Raw genomic sequence first — 21,142 nt, 5'->3', positions numbered from 1 at the left:
CTTTTGGTATTGAGCTGTGTTCGCCTGACGCGCCCTGAAGTTTTGCACATACAAGGGAAAAAGCACATGTCTCTAACACTGGATTACGATACTTCACCTGCAACTGAACAGTGGATATTCAAATTGAACTATATTTTGCAGTTCTTAGTCTCCACTGCTTTCAGTTATCCTTCATGTCATTGTTTTCTTCAAACATGAACGTTTAAGGTGTGAACTACAAATAACCTCCCCTATTTTTCCTTTTCCAGTCTGGTTATGTGTTAAACCTGTTACTTAGAAGTGTAATTGTGCATTCAATGCTTCCCTGATTCTCCTTACAACAAAAGGATGTAAACACAAGATGATAAATACAGGATGTATTAAAAAAATCATCCGATTTCAAAAGGCTATTTTCGTTTAAACAATGGACATAGACGCTTGCAGTAAAGTTTAAAATATATGGCTGAATATAAAATTTTACATACAAAACGTTCACAAGTGATCAATGTGTCGTACTCGGGCCACGCGGCGTATGTCCGTACGAGAGTCAAACTCCTCCCACACTTTTGCGAACGTGTCTGGAGTCAACGGCTGCAGAATTAAAGCACATTGAAATCGGATGATTCTTTTTGATTCACCCTGTATATCCAAAGTTCTGATATAACACAATATGTTTCATTCTATATTTTTGGACACAGCAGGGGACCCTGACTATGTCCAAAACAAGCACCCATAACTAACACATTAAAGCTATGCAAATACTAAGTATGATTAAAATGAAATCTGGGATCCGGCCCATAAAAATGCAAAAAGCCCAAGTGTACATTTGGGTATTCTTCCTTTCAAGGTTATCTTCTTCTGCATCTCTTTACCACTTCCAGCACAGCTGCTGTTTTTAGATTCCTTCATAGACATCTTATTCTGTCCCCTTGTCTTCCTACCACTGCAGTATATGCTCCTCCTACAGCTTCCAGTGTTTTCCTAAGCCAACTGAGAGACAATCTGGTGTTTCCTGAATCTGCCTGAACCACCTCAGTGAGATCTGTTCAATGCAAAAGAGTAGCTCCACCATGAATGAGCTCCTCTCCCTGTCATTTTAGAGTTAGCCCAGACACCTTCAATTAGATTTTCATTTTACGAGGCAGATGAAGCCACAGGGAGCCAATTCTGGTAACCAGGGCTGGTTTTGAGTGAAGATTTTGTGTTTTTGTCATGCAGAAAACTTCTGTGCCTTTAATGCCACGTGTGCCATCACAGCTGATGTTTTCTCTCTGTTGGAGGTCTGTGGTGAAAGTCACAAGCGTACACAATGGGCCTTCTATGGAACAATATAAAAATAGCAGTGGTGCTGGAAGCGATCTAGAGATGTGCAAGAAGGGGAAAAAAAGAAAAAAAAAAAAAAAAAGCACAGCCAAATTTAAATTATGTATAGTTTTTGATTTTTGTGGTTTTTGTGCTTGCACCTTGTAATCAGATTCAATGTTGCTAAATACACAAACAGATGATATACAGGTATGTAAGATGAAGGATGCTACCCATTGGTAAACAGCATATCTGATGTAATATTCTGTGTATGTTGTTTGTTGGGTTACAAATGACTAAAAACATGTTCCACTGCATCACATGGAAGATTAAGGTCTCGGAGTGATTTGTCCCTGCTTTAGGTTTCTCCTCAGAATTGCTGGTCAGGGTTAAAAGGCAGTGCTCTGGATCATCTCATAGGCCTCATTGAGTGTTTTAAGCAGCTCTTCCTTTTCCTTGGCAGGTAGAAAGCTTGACTGTGCAGAGCAAATGTTCTGTAAGACACAAGACAGATTTCACATTGAGCTGGGGAATTAACTTTTAGGGAATGGTTCAGGAATCTGGGAACTTAGTCACACTCTCATCAACAGTAAGCAGTCAGCTAGAAGTTTCATACTCATGTATGTGCAGTGAATATAGAGGTACAGGAGAAAAACAGTGTCTTGTGCATCTTCAAATTCATATACAGATGCTATATGATAAATGCACAGAGAAATATATGGAGCTACTGAAGCATTAATCTTTAAAACACAATTTGCATTTGCTAGTTTTGCAATAAATGTCCTGAATCAGCAAAGATTGATGAGATGAGATTGATGAAGGCAGAAACGATGCAGAATGCTGCAGCTTACTGCTTAATGGCACTGTTGTGCTTTTGAATACTTATGCTTGCTTATCATATATAAAATAAAAAACTAAATGTAACTCCACAATTGGTGACTTTGGACCAGAGTTTCTGTGAATCCTGGTGCAATATGGCATGAAAAGACACATGTCATACTCCCAGTGATGACAGGCATTCTCTTCTGTCACTCTTCCTGGTCAGGAAATAGTCTGGCAATTAATCCTCCAGTAAAATCAAAATGTGCCCTTTTTACATTATGTTAGTCTTTATTTAACCACAATGTTGCAATTACTGAGCTTTATAGCTCATATTCGTTATCTCTATAGAGCTATGCTAGCTGTTTCCTGGATGTAGCTTCACAATCTGCTATAAAGATTAAATGAGCATTGATCTAAGTTCGCTCTTGGAAAAAAGCCAATTAAAATGTCAGTGTCACCATCCTTTTAATAAGCTCTTGGAAAATTATTCCAAACCTGGTGGAACTTGGATGTGAAGCTCAATTGGTGCATTGGTTAAAATGCGTCTGAGGCTCTTCGGTGAACAGTGGATTATTTCTCCATGGAAGGTTTGGTCCCTGCTTCAATTAACGATGCAATATACCTTGCAATTACACCCCCTGCCTTCTTTTCAAACCATATTCAAATGAAGTCTTCCTGTGAACTACTGCTATGATTATTCATGCATTTGATCTCACCAGTCGTTTGAATTCCTCCTCGGTGAATCCCATGTGTTGGTGTGCTGTCTGGTAGTCGTGATGCAGGTTGGAGTTAAAGATCAGAGGGTCATCTGTGTTCAGAGAGTAGTTAGCTTTGTCTTTCATGAACCTGCACGAAAGAAATGGTACGAAAATGAATAGATGCCCAAAGTTAGTTAATATTTAAATAAAATAATTGAATTTTTTTTATAAAAAAAAACAAAAGAAACTGACGTGATGACGGGGTGTGTGGTGAAGTCTGCGTTGCAGGCACCTGTTAGCTTACTCGAAATAGGACACGTCTGCAATCAGAACAGCAAAGGCAAAACTGAGAGGTCAAAATATTCCGGTCTTTCTTTTTCTAATTCAATTCTATTTTATTTATATAGCGCCAAATCACGACAAAGGTCGCCTCAGTGCTTCCCTGATTCTCCTTACAACAAAAGGATGTAAACACAAGATGAGGTGTTTCTAAAACACCTTTTTCACAGTAGACATTTTGACTTGTGGCAGGAAAAGCCCACTTGGACTTAATGATGCCATAGATTCCTTAAGTGCCGCACTAAGGCATCAGAGACTACTCCAAGGTCTTTTCTTTTTATTCTGTACCTCCTTAACTCCTCAAAACTTCCTACTTGTGAAATCAATCTGAGTGTCCCATCTCAAAGGATGTCTTCATTCCTAAACTACATCTGAAGGACGGAGGAGAGAGGAACTTCTTGCAAGAGCTAAAATTGAGGATCCGCAGCTATATACTTTGCAGAAATCTTCTTACCCATGACGTATAAAAGAGCCATGACATAGAGCTGGTATATATGTAGCTGAAGCACTCTAAAGATAAGGTTTCTTTGTGTTCATATGTTGTTTCATTTATTTAAGATGATCAACTGCATGAAAAGGACACAAATATTCTGTCCTTGTCACATTCTGCCATGTTGTGAATTTATCTAAAGGCAGTATGCCTAAATATATATAAACCATCATCAACAGCTGACATCTGAGACCAGAAAATACAGCTGGAGGCTACAGCAAAACAATAAACAGAGCTCTGTGAGAATGTCTGATTTTATAAAGTGTCTCTTCCACTTGCAGGAAAGGATGCAAGGAATTGACGAAGAGGCAAACATCAAATTCTCCACTAGGGGTCAGTGTATCACTGTCGCTAAGTAGATACTTAGTAGCCCTCCAGTCCACTTATCAATGTAATTATCTAGTAGAACAATCTCATTTCCTGTCTGTAATGAGCAATATGATCAAAGAGCAAAGTACATTTAATAGATTAGATAACTTTGCGTATGATTCATATTTATAATGAAAATGCTGAGAATTTCACACAGTTCTTTACCTCAAAGTGCATGTTTTGAGCCAGCAGTTTTTTGTACAGGTCGTCGTCCTCCAGAGTGCGGTAACCGTGTCCAACACGTTCAGCTTTCAGCACTTCCACAGCCTAAATTTGAAACAGAAATTCATAACATAGAGGTGAAAGGTTATAAAGTGTAGAAAATTGCACATGTCAGCAGTGCCTTCAAGCTATTTCTGGAGGCACATTCAGATGTTATGCCATAGCTGAACTGTCAGTTTAAAGGATGGGTTCTTTAGAGCGCAGCCGTTTTATTTTAGTCAGACATAAAGTGGTTATGCACTACAGAAGTTTGGATGGACATTAAAAAATAAGCACAGTATGTAGACCTATATTGGGTTCTTAAGTATACCCTTGTAGGCCCCACAGGAGTTTGAATGACCCATGCCGCTGCCAGTCAGCAACAGCTGCGAAGGATGCAGTCCGTGTTACCAGGTAGATGTTTAGACAACATCAAACGAAACTGAGAACACTTCTGTAGCTTCAGTGTAGGGTGAGCGGTAGATGTGTGACCCAAAGTGAGCGTTTGAGGAAAGTTTGCTCTATTTAAATATCTTGTCTACGCAGTAAGAATGTGCACAGATCTAAATAGAGGGGCAGGGTTTTGTACAATAACTTATAACGAGTAATAACGGGTTACTGCATGATTAGTGACAGCAGCTGTGACACTTTATTTCGACTGGTACTTCTACTCATTTTGAGCACTTTCTGCTACATCTCTCATTCGCACAAATTCATGCAGTGCTTTTATCTATACCTCAATGCTTTTATCTATCATTCACACACACACTCACACGATGGATGCGTCAGGGACAACATAAGGCTCAGTATCACAGTAATCCAAGAAAACTGATCCCCTGACTTTCTGATTGACAGACAACCTGTTCTACTACATGAGCCGCAGTCGCCCAACAGTCTACAGTTAGTGTCGCATAATTTATTTCAGTTATACTCCAATGATAATGAACCAGCTATCGAAGAAGTTGTGCTAAAATTTGTCTGCTCTCTGCTGGAGGAAAGGGGCCCTCTCAGGGTTGGCCGTGGGTGTGCCTCACATGTTTGTTATGTTGTTGGACCTTCACATGTCCGTTGTTGTGTCGTCCTTTACCCATATATAGTATTTACTCAGTGTTAAATGTATTCTTTTACCAGGCTTCATATGGGCAACACTAAATATAAAACGCTTATTTTATTGACATGCCCGCCCTTTTTGTTGTCACTGTGTGGCTTGATCGTTTAGTTTACAGGTATTTTAGGATATATAAGCACTAACATGACTCCACCACCTCACTCAGAAATGTCTCATAGTTGAGCTGCTTACTTCCTTAAAATGCACACAGTACGTATGGAGCAATTTAAAGGCACTCCCAATTTGTTTTCAAACTAACCTTCAGCTGGGCTACAGCGGACATAGAGCTATGCTCTTCTTGTTTTCTTTGGACCTCTGCCCTTAATTCTGTTGTTAACATGTGGCTTGACTGTTTTGTTTAAACGTGCTTTTACGGACAGTTAAACAATCAGTAGGCTGCACCAGCCTGTTCACAAATGTCTCAAGTTATTGTTGAACAGCTCACCTCCTTCACCACAGAGGCCGGCCCCACCTCGCCAGCATGAACTGTCCTGTGGATCCCACAGCGTACCGCTTCCTGGGAACAAAATCAATCATGAAACGCAGCAGCAATCAAAGGGCTCAGTCAAACATTTGGTTTCCACATCTGTAATGTGTACCACTGGCTCGAGTGCCGTTTATAATGTAGACAGGTTCTTGTACACACTTATTCTGGCAGAAGTGAAAACTTTAATAAACGTTCCCCCAGTGGGTACACATTGAAATAAAAATGAATGGTAAATGGCCTGTATTTATATAGCGCTTTTCTAGTCCCTAAGGACCCCAAAGCGCTTTACATATCCAGTCATCCACCCATTCACACACTGGTGATGGCAAGCTACATTGTAGCCACAGCCACCCTGGGGCGCACTGACAGAGGCGAGGCTGCCGGACACTGGCGCCACCGGGCCCTCTGACCACCACCAGTAGGCAACGGGTGAAGTGTCTTGCCCAAGGACACAACGACCGAGACTGTCCAAGCTGGGGCTCGAACCGGCAACCTTCCGATTACAAGGCGAACTCCCAACTCTTGAGCCACGATCGCCCCAATGTTTAATTTGTCATCGAAGTAAACTAAATATAGAGAAGGCATTACTCTGGTTTGAACATCTGGTTTCATTTTAGCATCTACAACCTCTGGCACACCGAGTGTGTCCTGCTTAATCAGCTCATACTGCATGCATCTCATGATCACATATGAAGATAACCTTCAATATTAGGGAGGACTTTGTTCTGTCAGCTCTGGTACTCGTTAATAATTAACGTACAGTGTGGGGGCTTGTATATACATTTCACAGCAGATAGTGATAAATACTGCTCGTCATAAAGAGATGTTAGAAAAACAATGTCTCTCTAAAGGAAAAACAAAGAATGACAAAAATGTAACAAATAAAATGTATGCAATGAATACAATGTAAACTGTAGATTTACTTAATGCACATACAGTTGCACTGAAAGGTTTTCTGTGAATTATTCTGGTGCTTAACGATTGTACACCACGTATTTTCACTCAGAGTTTGAGACACAAAGTTTTAGTTATTTGGGGTTGTCTGAAATAAAAATTCTGTATACAGGGTTGGAAAATACAAGCAAAACCCCTGCGATTATTATGCCAGAAGTTTGTTGAAAGCGTTTGGTCAACATGAGCATTCTTAGGTACTTTTAACAAAATGTGGGTATTATTAGTTGTACTAGATGCATTTGTATGTGTTTGTCAGTCCAGTGAGTGTGGTAAAATAAGCCCAGCTGTATTTAATCACGAGCATTAACAGAAATTTGAGAGGCCTTGGCCTCAAGAAGTTAGTCAGGTTTTTTTTTCTGGATGTTGTGCAATGACTCCAAAGAAAAAGAACAGCTCACAGAAATCACTGCAAGCCCAAACATTCATATCCAAGACGAGTGCATGCAACTTTCAGCTGCAACTGTGTTATTTACCTATCTATACGCACATGTACGCATGCAGGCTGTTTACCTTACACTGAATAACATTACAGAAATGCTTCAGTCATTCAGATGGTATTGTACTTTCTGTTGATGCTTAATGCATAATGAGCCAGCCAACAAAATTCATGCAACATCTGCAGATGCTGCACTGGAATTGCACAACATGGTTTACAACTAGCTTATGAATTACTTTCATTGACGCACAAGCCGAGGCAGTGACTGAAAGGAATTTTTTTCATGCTCACAGATGAAAGTTCATGTAGTGTTTTCTTATACTATTACTACATCAACACGTTGTGTTTGGGGGGGGGGGTATTAATATTAAAACAGCAGCTTAGTAAATGATTCAAGTATCCAGTGAGGACAAGTTTTAGGCTAAACTCATTATTTACTGTAATGTTTAACTGCACATGACTCAAAAAGACTTCAAGGGTTTGAAATTGTGATTCTTTTTGAGGTACCCATTAGTTATTAATAATTTCTAGTGTTATTTCCCCCCAGACTTTTGTGTTTTCATGCCTTAGTCTTTGCTAGTTATGTGTTTTTAGATTCTTACTTTGAATTTTTTATGATTTTCTTCTTTTTTTCTGCCTCTGCAATCGTATGCCCTCATTTGTTTCACATGTGTTTAATTGTTCCTACCTACTTCTCATTTAAAGCTTGTTTAAAGGTTGCTGCTGTGAAGTTCCCACTCTCTGGAGGAACTTCTCAGAAAAGCTCAAAATATTTGACGTAACTCATCATAATGTGTTTGAACTGCTGTCATCAGATGACACAGGATATGTGCACATTTTCTGAATGTCTGTCTTTTTGTTTAGCCTTCCCTATTTATATTTTGTTTTATTTATTTTGTATATAACGTTTATACCTTAAAGGGTACTGCACTTCATTTCTTAGTGTGCAATGCCAATAAAGAGATTCTGATTTCTAATCACCACCAAGTGTGTTTTTCCTGCCTTTCCAATTTTTGTATTCTATTTGCCAGATTTTTGCTACAGTTTCTCTCCTGTGCATCACTGACAGTAACAACAGAATACCAAAACAAACGACCACAGTCAGATCTCTTTAGGAGTATTTAGCTCTATTATTATTGCTACTCTTGTTTTCATACAAAAAAAGTATGAAATACAAATTATGATATGATACCTACCCATGCTGGTAATCATAACCCCTCCTGTCTTTCAGAATGTAATTAATGTAAAATTGATGTAATTAACTGATGTAAAATATCCAGCACTTCAGTGCATTAAGTGATTAATCTACTTCCTTCATTAAGGTCTGACAGGGAAAACTGATTACTTACTGTGGTGTTCCCAGAATTAATCAATACTGGCTGGCAGAAAAAGAAATTGGATTTTTCTGACAAGCTTCACTCCATAAGAGGAAATTGGTTTGGGGAAATTAGATTTTTCTCCCATATTTGCTGGATAGAGATATGCATCAGTACATAAATTCTCTATATAGTGGTCTATGCCAGTAAATAAATACAACTTTCTCACTGAGAAAATTTACTCTGCGGCTGTACTTAGCTGCAGCGTCAAAAGAAAACTAGGATTATGATAAAATACACAATCTAAATTACATTTTACTGCATGCTCCTCTAAATATGCAACTAAAATTGGTGATAGTTAAAAGGGCAGAGAAAACATAGTGATCAATTCTAAGGAGAGCGTCTTTATCATATATTGCAACCAGGGCCAATAGTTTGAGACATTTTACCTATAACCAGAAGAAGAAGGCAAACTCAGGGCATTACCAAAGAAAAACAGATTATATGTCAATCTGTCCTACAGCTGTCAGGATATTTCAGCAGACCAGCAAATAGACTAACGATGTCATAAAGCCCCCATTCCATAGAAGTTATACACCAATTAAATCCACAATGATTACACGCCCACAGTGATATTGCTAAAACATTAATGCAAAGTGTAAACATAACCACGATCACCCGCTTAGTTAAGTGTCTGTGCATGCTCGAGCTTGCTAACTAGGAACTACGATCAAGGCTGTCAGGCATCTTATTAGGTAAATTGTTGTAAAACAAAAATATTGTACCAGCTGAAGTTTTTACCATATATTTCTGTGAGATGATAAAGTCTTTATTCCAGTCTGACTCAGAAATACATTTGCACCAAACCAATTTCTTAAAAAGTACTAAAAACATTTAAAATGTGCAAAAATGTTTACATCCGGTGGTGCTAGAGGAAAAGTCGGGGCATGACCAAAATAGCATCTGAGAAGCATTTTCTCCTAAATCTGTATGTAAGACATCTTATACCATGTAAGGGATAAACATCATTCACTGACAGTGTTGCATTAAAATGCAGGTCAATAGAATTTATCCTTTGGGGACCATTTATTTTAAGGTTCCCAAAGGATTTCATGGTAATGCATCCAACGGTTATGAATTTTGACTGTGGAAAATTACGATCCCACAAACGTCTCTCTCCATGCAGCTGTAAAATAAAGCTTCCAATACTCTAAGGATGCCTGAAAGTTAATGATGCAAAAAAAGCAGCTATGTTTATCTGGCTGTAGCCACTCGGAGCATGACAGACTCTACGACTGTAAAGGTGTTTTTTTAAAGGTATTGTAGTTAGGCATTTCTTTTTAGATTTTACAACTGTAAAGGTATTTTTAGGACCTCAAAAATGACATAATACTTTATTGTTACAGCTGAAGGGGGTGAGGCTGGATTATATGGCATTGTTGTGAAACAAAGACAATTTAAAGTTCCTTCTGATGGATGATGTTCATCATACTGGTGTTTCAACAAGCTCACCTCATAGGCCTCCATGTGTTCAGGATTGGCTTCACAGTTGAGAGACTCATCACCTGCCAAATCAATGGCAACCACTCCCTCATCCTTATATTTCTTACACAGCTCCACAACATCCTTTGACCAGCCTGGAGAATTTAAAACATACATGTGTTACCAAACAGCTTGGTCCTGCTAACTGATAGCACACATGCTAAATGATACATAAATGTGACGACATGATTAATCTTCTTTTATGACAAGTTAAAGACAACTTTAATGAACATTCATAACTGTATTCACCTGGCTGATAATAACAGAGGTTTTGTTCTTAATGAAACAGTCTGTAAAGTCAATGTGAAACCAGTGCCAGCAACATGTGACCTTTTTAACCTTTGAACATACAAACGTGGTTGCTCCATGCTGATCTCCTGGTTTTATTATTATTGCAAAAACACTGTTTCTTATCTAATGTTCAGCACGAAAGCAATAAAGTGTTTCCTCAACTTGGCGCGTCACATCCTGTCTGTTATTACTTCACTCATATCTATTCTACTTTCACATAAATCCAAAGTTACGTAAGTACGCACTGTAACGTGTTTAAGCATAAACTACTCTACCTGCATGCTACAGCTTGTAATGCATCTGTATTTGCTGTCTAAACCATAACAAATTCAGATGTCCCGTTCACAAAGTCACAAATGAAAATAAAATGTAAACAGCTTCAGCCTGTTTTTGTGAGAGTTGTACTAGAAAATGCACGATGGCAGATATGAGTTTCACTTGGCGGTTATACCGGAAACAGCTGCAGGAACGGAGTAGAGCAAAGGACACATCTCTACGATCAGTGCTGCTGCTAACGGTAACTGCTCATGTTACCTCAGTTAGAATTACTGATACAGCAGTTTGAAGTGTGTACTTGTGCAGATACTAGCAGCACTCGTTAGCCCTCTCCTGTGAAAGCTGTGGATCTCTAATGCTTTTTTAAAATATAATCCTTGATGTTTTCTTGCCTCTAAATACAAGTAATATTGTTATTTTCTTTGATGGCCAAAAACCTCAACAAATGTTCAGTGATCAAATCCTTCTGAGGATTAATCCTAATTACTTTGGAGCTATTTAATCAATAACCACTGAGAGAAAATACCAAAACCTGAGGCTTTCTCATTACCCTCAGATATCCTTTTAAGTGCTAATTAGGGAACGTTTATCTATGATCATCAGTTCCTCCATTTTCTTAACTGTTTATCAAATTCAGTAATAGTAGGTGACTGGAGCCTATCTCAGCTGTCAAGGAGTGACAGAACACCCTGCACATGTTACTGGTTTATCACAGCTTGTGACTGATGTGGAAAAATGAATAGTTTACAAACTGTGGGTCTCCAGTTATACCTAAATACTACACCACAAAAACTGTGATGTTTTGAGTACCGCTGGTCTTTTTCAGACAGTAATGCCCATAACATCACCACACTAAATCACACGCCGTTTGTAACATGATTCTGGGACGTATAAATGGGTCACAGGATAGAGAGTATGTCTGCTGACACTGGGCCAAGGGTGAGGTAGATGATGCTGACACAGAGGGATGGACTACCATCTACACATACAGCTAATTTAGAATGACCAAATAACCTGACTGTGGGAAAGGTTAAGCACCTGAATCACCCAGTGAGGCCACTATATCAGCTGATATTAGCTACTTGTTGATGTATTAGTATTACTATTAATGACAACCAATAAATAAAATAATAAAGCATAGCAGACATGGGAACCACCCTTAGTTCGTCTGCCAGAAGGGAATTCTGTAGCTTTCTTGTGTGTAGCACATTTATATTGCACATTTAGTACACCACAAACTTATCAGCTAACCAGGCAGAGCCAAGCAGAATAAATAAGTAATCCAGGACTTTTAAGAATATATTTACACTGCACTGTCATTTTTCTAAGATCTTTGTAAAACCTCGTAAACATCTACACAAATTTTAGGGAAATCTGTCAATATATTGTGTATCTGAGAGGAGAAAATATTGGCTCATATATTCGATTTTTAAATCACCAAATAGTGGCAAATCCACTATCGTTCAGGCTCTGAACGATAGTGGATTTGCCACATGCAAACTCCTCACAGAAAGGCTCCATCCACCTAGATGGTTTGTCCTCAGAAACCTCTGGATGTGAGTGCAGTGCTAACCATCAGCTGAACTAACACAGTCACATTAGCAATTTCATTTCATGAGCTCAAAATGCTTTTAAAACAGTCCATCAGACATTCATACAGTGCTCATTGGCGACCAACAATTTGTAGCATATTCATTTGAAAGAAATACAAAAGGTTTGCATATCTATATCTATATCTATATAGTATAAATTAAGTTAGCATGTTGTGTTTTTCTGTGGCGCTTGTGTTCATTTTATTTTTATTTTCTAAAAACAATAACTGAGGCAGTGGCTAAGGCAGAACACAGTACAGCAAGAAACCTTATCTCACAAGGTTGTGTGAGCAGACAGGAGCATGAACAGTTCATTACTTGGCATGTGGCGCATGCAGCATAGAATGGACCTGGCTTTGATTTTGAACTCTCTCTCCCCCTCGCTGAGGCCCTCGTTAACCAGTCTCACCACCTCATCTGGGCTCAGGTCGCCCCTGAGCAAAGACAATAAGAAACATTCCAGTAAATGAATCAGAAGTTTATTTGATCCTTTATTTGAGCTGTGCAAACCAAATACCTACTCTTCCTGGTTCCATGGAATTGGCTTCACTCCACTGTTAGCTAGAAAATGTGGGCTGTATCTAACTTCAACATAAATCACTCCTTCTTTGGCTTTGTCTTCAACAAACTCACGGGCTATCCTTTTAATGGCCTCTCGGTCTCCACTGAGAATTGAAACAGAAAAACACAGAACAAATTAAAATGCCCATTAGCTCTGATAAGCTTATCTCAATGATAAAAAAAAAAGCAAAAGCACTGGCCACTCCTAACCAGCTATCTATACATTACTGTCTTTCACAATGCGCAGTATAAGCATTTCTAGGAGTTAGCTCAAGTGTTATTGATATGATCTATGATACGGGACGTATTTTTTTGCTGATTGATTTATAATCTGTATTAGATTAAATTCGCTGACACTGACAACTATTCCATGTTGTGCATAATGATCCTCTCGGTTTTCTTCTACAATTTAAAACCAGGTGAAATAAGCAAAACGTTTTTATCATTTACACTGACATGTTAAATTATGTACAAATTCTTCCAAGTGATCCCACCTTATTGAAATTATGTTTAATACTTCGTGTTGACACACTGTAGGAGATCCAGTGCACATTGGAGAGGTATAAGTACAAGGACTTTAAGGACTTTAAGGACCCCAAAATGTTGAATGCCCTTTCTGACACAATGTCAAAGGAATTTGTTTCTCCTCCTGGGATCAATCCAGGGGGTCTCGTTTGTTAGGGGAATTTGTAAAACACTTTCTTTTCAGATGAAATTGTTTCATAATTTTCTGCATGACAATACAATACTTTCATACTGGGCGAATACTGAGAGAATTCGAGCTTTCCCTCTTTTCCAGCAGCACATTTTCACTTGCACATCATGTGACTGCAAACAACGCTGCTTCCAGCATTTACAATGAAAGCGAAAGCTCATTGACCAGCCTTGAATGCATGTTCTGCAGTGTCCTCACAGTAACCCCCTCAGAACACACACACAGCCTCATCACTGCCAAGCTCATACAACAATTCGGCCTAAGCTCAACTCAGCCTAGCAGGTTCCCTGTGTTGTTGAAGCTGTCCTGGCTTTAAGCGCCTTGATTCAGAAGAGTCCATTCAGCACAACTGCATGAAGCATTCCAGACATTATACAGACCGTCATTGTTGAATTCTTTTATGGCCATTGAACATTTGAAGGCCTATACTCGGTCTTTTTAAATGGTTGAGGCCAGTTACTGCGGGAACTAAATATAAGACAGAGTGACACTGGAAAGGAACCGAGAACAACTTCACTCTAGTTTTAATTTGGCTGCTGAAGTGGAACTTGAGCTCTGTAATAATGTGTTCCTCTTCTGTATGTCTGACATTTAAAATCAACCCCCTATCATGGTGCACAATTATATTGCATAATCCTGCCAGGTCAGTATCATCAGTCACAGCTATACCACACATCCTGATTTCAAAGACTTTGGATGCACTATGACTGTAGTAGCTACATAATAGGGAAATCTGTCATGTCAGTGTGATAACAAACTGCTTAACTAGGCTATTAGTAACTCGTTCTTTGCACCCAGGGTCAGCTGATCAAGAGGGAAACACCTTAGCTAAGTATGCAACTGAAATGTGGCACTTACGCAATTACATGCATATACTCGTTGAACTTTTCCAAGAAACTAGTGAGGGTGCCAGGCTCTTCAACAATGATCTTCTTCTTCATCTCCTCCACAGTATTCACTGGCAGAGGTATACCACGCCTCCTAACATAGGGCAAAAAAAGGAAATAGAAAAATGTAAAAACTGCATTGAAATGTAAGAATTTAATTTTACCCTTTATAAATGTTTTTTAACTGAGTTGTGTACTTTGTTTAATAGAAATTTGGAACAGCAGTAATTTGTGTGACATAAACCACTAAAAATCTGAATAAAAACATTTGACTGTTTTGGTGACTGATATTCATCACCCAAGCCTTCTGAGATGGAGTATATTGCTATTTTGCCAAATCAAATGAGATGAGAACTACCTGACTAGGAACAAATGGTAGACAAATGTCATAAAAAATATAGCTTGTATATAAAGGAAGCTTGTAGCCTCCTGAAATAAAATGTAAAGCCACTGCATAAGTGACTTAAACCTCCACTCTTTCAAACTGCCAGCAGTCGGCTACTCTGGTTGGAATTTACAATTTTCAAAGTAGTTAAGATTCAGGGCACGGCTACCTTGTGTGTTTGATGTCAGTGAGTATGAGCCTCTAACAATAAAGCTAAGAAATTACCAATTTCGCTCTGCACTTATTCTCTTGGAAAATAACACAACTGCTGCCGTAGCATTTTTTTCTTAAATGAATCTACACTAGGCATGTCACCAGAACTAATCTTTTGATATTACAATTTTTAAGGAACAACGCAGACAGTGTCAGCAGCATATGTACCGAGGCTCACATTGTTCAGAATTGACATGGACAGCATACACCTGCCAATGTTTTTGTAATACCCTTACATGCTGAAGAAGAAAAATGCCCACAAGCCACTGCAAAAACTACATTAGAAAGATGGCGACTAGAGAGCAGCTCTGACAATAACTCCACCCTGACTCACTGATAAGAAAGGAAGTTACAGACAGGCATATGTTTTCCTCAAATACAAGTTACATCTTTTTTGAGACAGCAGGCAGTGACATGATGAAATCAACTATGCTCCATGTTTGCAACGGCTAATGCTCACGCTAATATAATGCAATTAACATTATACCAGAGGTGGGCAACTCCAGGCCTCGAGGGCCGGTGTCCTGCAGGTTTTAGATGTGTCCTTGATCCAACACAGCTGATTCAAATGGCTAAATGACCTCCTCAACATGTCTTGAAGTTCTCCAGAGGCTTAGTAATGAACTAATCATGTGATTCAGGTGTGTTGAGCCAGGGTGAGATCTAAAACCTGCAGGACACCAGCCCTTGAGGTCTGGAGTTGCTCACCCCTGCATTACACCGTGCAGTAATGTTAGAAGGCGACTCGACAGCCATCCTAATTTCAGTCTGTGGCCTGTCAACAAAATATAATGTTAAGATTTTTACTCAATGGTCTACCTTGACCATATCAGTGATTTAAAACTACTTTCTAATAAAGGAGTTTATTTTCACCAATAAAAACGATATCAAGAGTCAGTGATTTTGGTACCATGTAAAAAAACAAAAAAAACAAAAACATTCTGGCATCCTAGTTCACGCTCCATATTACAATTTCCCAGAGCATAATTCCTAATGGGCCAAATGCCTTTTGAAAATAAAGCTGGAGAATTTCTTTTGGCCTGTATCATCCAAAATACCTGCCATGACAGTTAATATCTAAACGTCCATAATAAAAAACTAATACAATTTAAATATATTAACTCACTGGGCAACATCCATAATGGTCTGCACCCTGATGGCTCCATCCAGGTGCACATGCAGCTCAACCTGTGAATGAGAAAGTTTGTTACCAAATAAACTGATTATCAAAAATACTTCCACCCAGAAACCTGGTGGAGTTTATAGAAGACAAATATGATGTCAGTGGAGCAGCAAGCAAGAGCAGGGGTGTGTTGCAATTCTGTGATTTGGCTGCAGCCCATCGTGAATGCAGTATGCATGACAGAGCAACAAGTGGTGAAAAGGCCAGCAGTGCCAGGGAAGGGTCACAATAAGTATTCTGGCTCTCCTTCCATCGCTGTGAGTGCTGATTTTTCCAACCAGATGACAAATGATAAATCTCTGCCCCTCCCTTAACAGCTGAGACCTTGGTTGTCACAGCGAGGTTCAAATGAAAATTTTCCTACCACAGACATTTAATTCTAACCTCTGGTTAGAAGTGATGATGAGCAAAGAACTAGGCAAGGTTATTGAAACTTGTTTCAATAGAAGTTAATCTTTTTATTGCATTAATCAACTGCTTAATATGCTTTAATCTGCTTCTGATTGAGCAGTGGGAACCGACACAGGATACTGTTTTTGCCAAAGCTTAAAATTAGAGAAACTTGGGACAGTTTAGGACATTATCTGAAGATGAGGTAGGGTGAAGGCAGAACACATGGTAACCACATGCACACTGTGATTATTAGCACTAATCTCACATTGGCTGTATTCTCATGTGCGCCTCTATCAGTGTTTACAAAGGTTTATGCTGCAGTGCACATGTAAAAAAAAAAAGCTCATGTTTTTATTGCTCTGAAGCAAGCAGGGCTCAGTGGGAAAAGCTGATGTACTCACTTTCATGCTCCAAAATCATCAAATTCTGACAGCTGGAATGTTTAGTCACCATTTTTTGCTTCTTTAGAAATTGATATTTCACATTAAATAAATATTATAGAGAAAAGCGTCAGGCTCTGAAAAGACTTATTAAACCCTGGACAGCTGAATTTAAGAGCGCCGGGATTTCTGATGTCCTACTGTTTCCCTGGAAAATGCCAGATGTTGTGGGTTTGCATCTTTTACACCTGGAAAAGCTTGGCTTCATCCCATATGGTTGAAAGCATGTTTCCAACATAAAAGGGAATTCAAAGGCTTGATGTCACTGGCACCTGTTAAAGGATGGGTTTGGAAATATGGCAAATCTCTGTGCGGTTTTCTAAATAATTTTTCATATCAGAACTTTCAATAATAACAATGAATAGAAATGATTTAATTGGAGCTGTTAAAATACAGATCTGCAATATCCTATCTGTAGCTCTGCGCTTGACAGAAAGAGGCTTTATGCATTATTAAATGAAGTTATGTCGGTTAAGTGGAGCCACACAACCTTCTTATCATACTTCTGTCTAAGAACAAGCCTAAGCTGTGAGTAATGTTAAAAACAACATCAGCACAGTATTTCCATTGCATCAAATGTTCTGAATTTGAGTGTGCTGCGATGCTGGCCTGTGAAACTTGTGACAGAACCATGAAATCCCAATTTTATGGAAAGATTAAAAAGTCTGTCTTTGTCTATTGATCACTTTAGAAAAATGAGTAACACTACTCAGTTTTCAGTAACTCTGGTACTTTGAAGGCTCCAGATTAAAGTTCATAAATTAACTCAGACAGAAAATTAGCAACTATTAATACTTACAAGTTGCTTAAAGTGTTTCACATTATTAGCTTCCAGCTCTACATGTACAGCTTTATGTTTTTTTTCTGTTTTATATTGTCATGCTAAAACATAATAAATAACAATATAACCACCAAATGCCATCATGTATTATATATACATGAACGGGGCAGGGATGGCTCAGTAGGTAGAGTGGTTGCCCCATGATCGGAAGGTCAGGGGTTCGAATCCACTGAATGGCTACTCTGAGGTACCCCTGAGCAAGGTACCGTCCCTACACACTGCTGCCTGAGCGCCTGCTTAGTGGCTGCCCACTGAGTGAATGGGTCAAATGCAGAGGAAAAACAAGTAATTTCCCCATGGGGATCAATAAAGTATGCATTATTATTAATACATATTTTCCTCTTTTTTGTATAGTACGCATGACTTTGAAAGTTAGCATGAAGCTGAAAGTTTTTACATAAGAGTTGTGTTAGATAGATATGCAGGTATTTCTGCTGCAATCATGGTGTCAGACTCCTCAGAGCAGGTGTGTCACCCATCAAAGAAGAAACTGAAAATTTAAAAAGTTTCAACCACTTAACTGTATAACTGCATAGAAATTCCCAAATATGAGATGAATTAAGTATTTCTCACTATGATCTGTTTCCGCCTGCAAAAGATCTTCAATGACACAACCTTGCACTTTTTGAAAAGACTGAAAGGACTTTTTTCAGAGTCCAGTAATATCCTATTGAAACACAACAACTTAGTAGAAAATTGCTAGTTGGAGCAAGATTTGCTTCTATTACATGAACTGTCTACACAGCTCCGTAGCTGCATCCTTTTTGGTGTGACAATGGTAACCAAAGAGCAGATGTTTCTATCCAAATGTTCACCACAGAAATGCGTGTGCATCTTTGAGGTTGTTGATGTCCCTTGCCTACAATACCACACAAAAGCCGAGCGTGTCAGCAATATTGCATCCACATGGCTGATGCAGACAGGAGACAGCTGGGTAATCAAGTTCAAGTTCAGGGATTTCTTTCTTTCAGGAAAATAGCAGTTCCTCTAGCACATTGTGTGCCTTATACAAACCAGTGTCACAAACAAGCTGTTTGTGAAGCTGCTTTTTAAGAAAATGACCACTTATCTACTCTGTAATTATTAGGCAATCCTAAAATAGGAAGTTAAAAAAAAAAGTTTGGACAGGATTCCAGTTGGGTCTATTTTGAAGCAACATTTGACTTCTGTCATCGCACAAAACTTTATGTTTCTATTTGCCTTAGCACGTTTAATGTGATGCAGCTGTGCAGCATTAAAACATAACAGAAACTCAATGAGAGCACAGTATTCAGTCTTACTGAAACTCTTTCACAGATTTCTGCTATTTTATAGATGAAGCAAATATTGTGTGATCAACAAAACTAATCAATCAGTGGTGATCATTTGCTACTTTGCATTACAGGATTGTACATTGAATATGTTTGGTTTAGAACAGGTGGTCTGATAAAATAAGACATGCACAGATGCAAAATGTTTAGTGTATTTTTGTCATGATGTATGTGTTATGAGCCATTTCTTTAAGAAATGAATTATTACATTAGCAGACACCAGACCTAAGACAGCAAAGAAACCCGCTGAAACTAGTCTGACCAAACTTCCTGAAAATTTAAGCACCAGTCTGCAGAAAAAGTAATGTGAAAATTTGTCATAACAGTACTGTTCAACACTCATAGCTTATTCTTTGTTGACATTGGCTGTATTTCAGCTTTATGTGATTGGAGTTAATTATTGGAAATACATATGTCAGGTTGCCAAATATGACACTATGCATAGATTAAATTCTTGGACCCAGGAACATGAAGACAACATTTCTCCCATTTATTTTTTTCACTCTCATTTAGATGTGATGTGCAACTACTGAAACTTTAATCCAGATCCAGAACTTCCAGGTTGGGCCAAACATCGAATTAAACTCTTTTTCAGTAATCCAACTAAGCAACAAAACAAGTCATGTAGCCTCATACGTGGAGTTAATTCGCTTAACACAACCATAGTTTAGCAAACACAACCCAATGATCACATACCGCACTAATCCTGAACTACAGCACTGTGATGCATTCAGCATATACAGTAAAACGTGTTTGGTGAACCGGTGACAGTTGTTGCTGCACACAATGAGCTCTTCAACTGCATATTAGTGTGTAATGAGATTATCTCTTCCAGCAGCCACCGCACCCTAAGGTTAGGTTATCTCCATTTACAAATTTTTCACAAGCCAACATCACGTGACCTCAACACTGCATGGCAACAGAACCCACATCTTTTTCTCTACTTCTAAGAAGGTAACAGGTTTCAGGCTCCAAAGGGCACCAATATACACTTCTTGCCTGTGTGCCTGATTTGCATGTCAAACTGTCTGACTAATAAACGTTTATTTGACTGTTAAACTCTGTTATGGTCATCGGTTGTCAGTATCATCCCTTTAAAAGTATTATTGATAAGCTATATTAGGAAAATAATGTAAAAGTTGTGTTTCGTTTGTTTATTATTCAGCGAGGATAGAATCCGGCGCATTAAGCCTTTTATGCCACGAGCGGACATTAATTCATAAATTTTTAACTGCCACGATCAGGTTTTGAGACTTTCCCCAATTGCTTTGCTTTGCGGCAAAAAGGCATTGAAATGAAAGGTGCTGCACACGGCTCCTTTCATTCATACAACAGGTTTTGTCCGTTTAAAGGAGGGTAGCCAAATTTCAAACTCCAAGCAAGAAAAATAAAGTTTTTCCGTGTTTGAGTGCGGGTATTACGACAGCAGGAAGGAAGTTGGGGTTTTTTTTTTTAAAAAAGTTAAACTTTATTTTATGTTTAATTTTTAAACCTTTCTTTTGAGTCCTTTTTTGTCGAGGGGGTTCTCACAATAGGGTTCTCAAACAGTGTCAAAGCAGGCGTACCGGGCGTAAAACCATGGAAAATTGAAAAAGAAACCGCTTGAATTATTAAAGCTCACACTACAGTGAGCCGGCTGAGCTGTGAACGTACCTTCGGCTTGCTGAATACTACTTGTTCAGATGAGCGATCGGCCATCGTAGAGAAAGCGTTGTGGCTGAGCCTGCTGGTGTACAGAGAGCTGACGAGTGGAGAACCGAAGCTTATCGCCGCTCGCCTTGCTATTATATGCATGACTCAGGGACACGCCTTCTTTCCCCTCCCAAATGCAAAAAGCAGCGCCAAGAGGCTGTTTTTTGCTGGACTTTAATAGTGAGAAGTGATGGTGTGCAGATCAGCAACAGGCTGTGCGCTTTAGTGTGCATTAAACATGCGTAGCCTTAACAACAGCGAGCAGAAGGATTAATGGCTCTGTTGTCTGTGGCAGCAGCTTTGCACCCATGTGATGCGAG

At 38.9% G+C, this 21,142-nt stretch overlaps 1 protein-coding gene across 1 annotated transcript; it reads right to left on the bottom strand.

Annotated features, from left to right (window-relative positions):
* Positions 1-1,395: 1,395 nt before the first annotated feature.
* On the bottom strand, positions 1,396-20,904 carry ada (adenosine deaminase). Its single transcript, XM_005741011.2, has 11 exons — positions 20,784-20,904; positions 16,090-16,151; positions 14,337-14,459; positions 12,724-12,867; positions 12,521-12,636; positions 10,014-10,138; positions 5,754-5,825; positions 4,165-4,266; positions 3,054-3,121; positions 2,820-2,949; positions 1,396-1,775 (listed from the first exon to the last, which is right to left on the bottom strand). The coding sequence occupies exons 1-11, from the start codon at positions 20,826-20,828 to the stop codon at positions 1,671-1,673; spliced, it is 1,092 nt and encodes a 363-aa protein (XP_005741068.2). The 5' UTR covers positions 20,829-20,904; the 3' UTR covers positions 1,396-1,670.
* Between the last annotated feature and the right edge of the window lie 238 nt (positions 20,905-21,142).

This window comes from Pundamilia nyererei, unplaced genomic scaffold (genome assembly GCF_000239375.1).
Source record: "Pundamilia nyererei isolate P.nyererei 1_Seehausen unplaced genomic scaffold, PunNye1.0 scaffold00106, whole genome shotgun sequence".
NCBI classification, from domain to species: Eukaryota; Metazoa; Chordata; class Actinopteri; order Cichliformes; family Cichlidae; genus Pundamilia; species Pundamilia nyererei.
The sequence above is the reverse complement of the archived record's forward strand: the minus strand, read 5'-3'. Positions and strand labels throughout refer to the sequence as shown.